The sequence below is a fragment of the Teleopsis dalmanni genome, chromosome 2, assembly GCF_002237135.1.
Source record: "Teleopsis dalmanni isolate 2A chromosome 2, ASM223713v2, whole genome shotgun sequence".
Taxonomy (NCBI): Eukaryota; Metazoa; Arthropoda; class Insecta; order Diptera; family Diopsidae; genus Teleopsis; species Teleopsis dalmanni.
The window spans coordinates 236,490,455-236,494,027 of NC_051847.1; the positions used below are offsets into that span (position 1 = coordinate 236,490,455).

General features: G+C 39.3%; 1 protein-coding gene across 1 annotated transcript; it reads right to left on the reverse strand.

Moving 5' to 3' along the window:
* Positions 1-532: 532 nt before the first annotated feature.
* LOC119677028 lies at positions 533-3,572 on the reverse strand. Its single transcript, XM_038088297.1, has 3 exons — positions 2,528-3,572; positions 1,081-2,481; positions 533-1,002 (listed from the first exon to the last, which is right to left on the reverse strand). The coding sequence occupies exons 1-3, from the start codon at positions 3,570-3,572 to the stop codon at positions 533-535; spliced, it is 2,916 nt and encodes a 971-aa protein (XP_037944225.1).
* Position 3,573: the final 1 nt, after the last annotated feature.

The window sequence follows — 3,573 nt, forward strand, 5'->3', positions numbered from 1 at the left end:
TTTAATATTAATATTTTTATTGTAATAAACGCGGTTTGAAACCAGTTCTATTAATTTCCTAATTATTCCAATTATTAATTATTATGGTTTTATGCCCAGTCTCAGCGATGAGCCGATCATGTTTTAAATACTATATCGGAACTTATATGTAGTGGATTGCTATCATTTTTTTTGGTAAACAATATCTTTGAGTAGAATCTACTAAACTCAATCTTAATTATTCTTTTACTTGTGTTCGTTAAATGCGGTTTTTTCTTTCTTTAAAGTTTCAAAGAATATTTCATTTATTTATCTCTAATATTACTTATCATATAAAACATATTTTTAAATGTAATTAGAACAAAACTCAAACAAATTTACTGCACAACACGAAACACAACCGAACACGACGGATGCTCGTACAACAAGAAGAATGAAACAACTTGCTAACCATTAAAAGCAGCCCACACACAGTGGTTGCCAGATTGATATAGATAATTTTAAACATTTCTCCCACCTAGACGTGGAGGTACAACCGCATCTTGCGTCTATATTACTCGTGTGCTTCAGGACGTCCTTCAATGTCGATTGGTAAAACAGAGATCTTCGTAATTGGCCGTTTCACAATGGCGGACTGTGTTTTTATGGTTACGACACGAACAGCACCGTCCGTGCCAGGATGGACTTGGATAATGCGGCCAAGCAACCAGGAGCTTGGAGGCAATCGTTCATCTCGAAGTAGGACCAGTTGACCGGTTGCGACATTTGTTTGGCTTTTAGTCCATTTGTTTCTGGCATGTAATTGTGTTAAATATTCTTGGGACCAACGACGCCAAAAGTCTTGATACATCTGGCTTAACATCTTCCATCGGAATAGTACACCAATCTTTGTATTTAGCAAATTAGGTTCAGGTACGGCAGATGGCGCTCGTCCAATCAAAAAGTGTCCTGGTGTCAACGCTGATAAGTCTGTGGGGTCATCAGATAGAGCCGTAAGCGGCCGCGAATTTAAACAATTTTCGACTTGTTTTAATAACGTGTAAAATTCTTCAAAAGTTAAAGTTGCCGTGTTTACTACACGCTTAAGATGAAATTTCATGCTTTTTACTCCTGCTTCCCATAGGCCACCAAAATGAGGCGCTGCGGGTGGTATAAAGTGCCAATTTATGCCAACGGTTGATGCAAACACAGACCCAGCTTCAATTTGTTTTTTAAATAATTTAATTTCATCTTTCATTAAAGCATCAGCACCGACAAAGGATGTACCACGATCGCTGTACATATCTGAGCATATGCCCCGGACTGATACAAATCGCTTTAACGCTGCTAGAAAGGTTTCAGATGTCATATCACTCACAAGTTCCAAATGAATAGCTCGTGTAATAAAACATATAAATAGAGCCACATACCCCTTGTAAGTACGATGGCCTCTCCCTCTTGTCGCTCTCACATTAAATGGACCAGCATAATCCACGCCCGTGTGCATGAATGGCTGTGATATATTACACCGTGCTGGAGGTAAGTTACCCATAAGTTGTGCTTGCGGTCGACAGGCTTGACGAAAACATGTAATGCATTTGTTAATCACTCTCTTCACAGCGGATCTTCCTTCAATAACCCAAAATTGCCGTCGCACATATGCTAATGTTGTTTGAGTTCCGCCATGTAATGTTCGACTATGAGCTTGATTAATAATCAACGTAGTAAAATCATGACGTCTGGGTAATATCATTGGACATCGTTCATCTGAAGGAATATTCGCATTTTGCAGTCTTCCATTTAGACGCATAATTCCGTCGGAATCAAGCTTCGGATTCAATTTAAACAATTTACTTGATTTGTTAATTGGATTGCCTTTCCGTAAAGCAGCATAATCGTTGGTAAACTCGGTCCTTTGTACAATTGTTACTAATTTTTTAAGAACCGTATAACGTTCTTGCCAAGTGCAGAAACTTTCATCCCTACGCATCCTTTTTTGACACATATGAATAAAACGTAGGCATTGCGCCACGACTACGAGTAATTTATCAAGAGTAGCATATCGTCCAAATATTTCCCACACTTCTGTTGATAACTGCGTAGTTAATGAGTTAATCTCTTTTTTCTCAGGTAAACTGTCAGGAGTATGATTGATTTGGTGGTTAGGCCACATTTTCTCATTTAAGCGAAGCCAAGATGGTCCATACCACCACATCAGATTATCTTTTAGTTGCAAAACAGTACTGCCTCGTGATGCACAATCAGCCGGATTATCCTTTGTTGCAATATACCTCCAGTCTTCAATATTTGTCATTGACTGAATTTGTGACACTCTGTTTGCCACGAACTGCTTCAATTTGCCTGGATCAGTTCTAATCCACCACAGTGTGGTTGTATTATCAGTCCACAAAATACAGCGTGATGGTTGACACTTAAATGTTCCTTTAACCTTGTGTAGAAGTTTTGCTGCTAGCAATGCTGCACATAATTCTAAACGTTGTATAGACGTTTCTTTCAACGGGGCTACCTTAGTTTTACTAATAAGCAAATTTACAAAAACTGGTCGTACCGATGGTTGTTTTCGCATATACTGCAGCCGCATATGCTTGATTTGATGAATCACCAAATGCGTGTAATTCAATTGCACTTGTCGAAGTGGTGTTTATCCAACGTGGGATTCGAATGTGATGTAATTGTTGTAAGTCAATACGAAAGTTATGCCAAATGTTTGCCATCTCTATTGACAAGGGATCATCCCAATCGGATCCAGTACGCCAGAGTTGTTGCAGAAACATCTTTCCTCGAATGATAACCGGAGCCAAGAACACAAGTGGATCAAATAACTTCGATATGTCAGACAACATTAGTCGTTTTGTGTAATGATGGTTGTCACAAGTTACATTGACGTTGTAACCAAAACTGTCGGATTTTGTATACCAAGTAAGACCAAGTGTCTTAGTTTTATACTCGGTGTTAATTTCCACATCGTCGGCGTGAGCTTTTACGTCCTCAGTCAGAGTGCTTAAAACGTCATTTGAATTCGAATTAAATTTACGTAAAGTGAAGCCTGCAGTTGCTAGAAGCTCCTGAAGTTCGTGCAATTTTTCTGCAGCTTCGATTGGAGTGTCTCCACCTGATAGTACGTCATCAATGTAAAATTCATTTAGAATCGATTCAGCTGCCCGTGGAAAACGAGTTTGCTCCTCTTTTGCCAGAGTACGCAATACTTTGATGGCAAGATATGGAGCACAATTAGTCCCATTTGTTACAGTGAGCAACCGGAACGTTGTAGGGGCGTCCCCGTGTCGAACGCGCCACATTATTCGTTGCAAATCCACATCTTTGCTATCAACAAGAATTTGCCTGTACATTTTCTCGATATCTCCTGTAAACACTATAGGGTAATGCCGCCATTGCAAGATGATATTTGATAGATCATTTTGTAATCTGGGACCTATATGCAGACAATCATTAAGAGATATTCCGCTCAAACATTTATTAGAAGCATTGAAGACTACGCGAAGCTTCGTTGTAGAACTCGATGCTTTATAGACACCATGGTGAGGAAGATAACATGTTGAAGCTACATCATACGAGTGTGGCACCACTTCCATA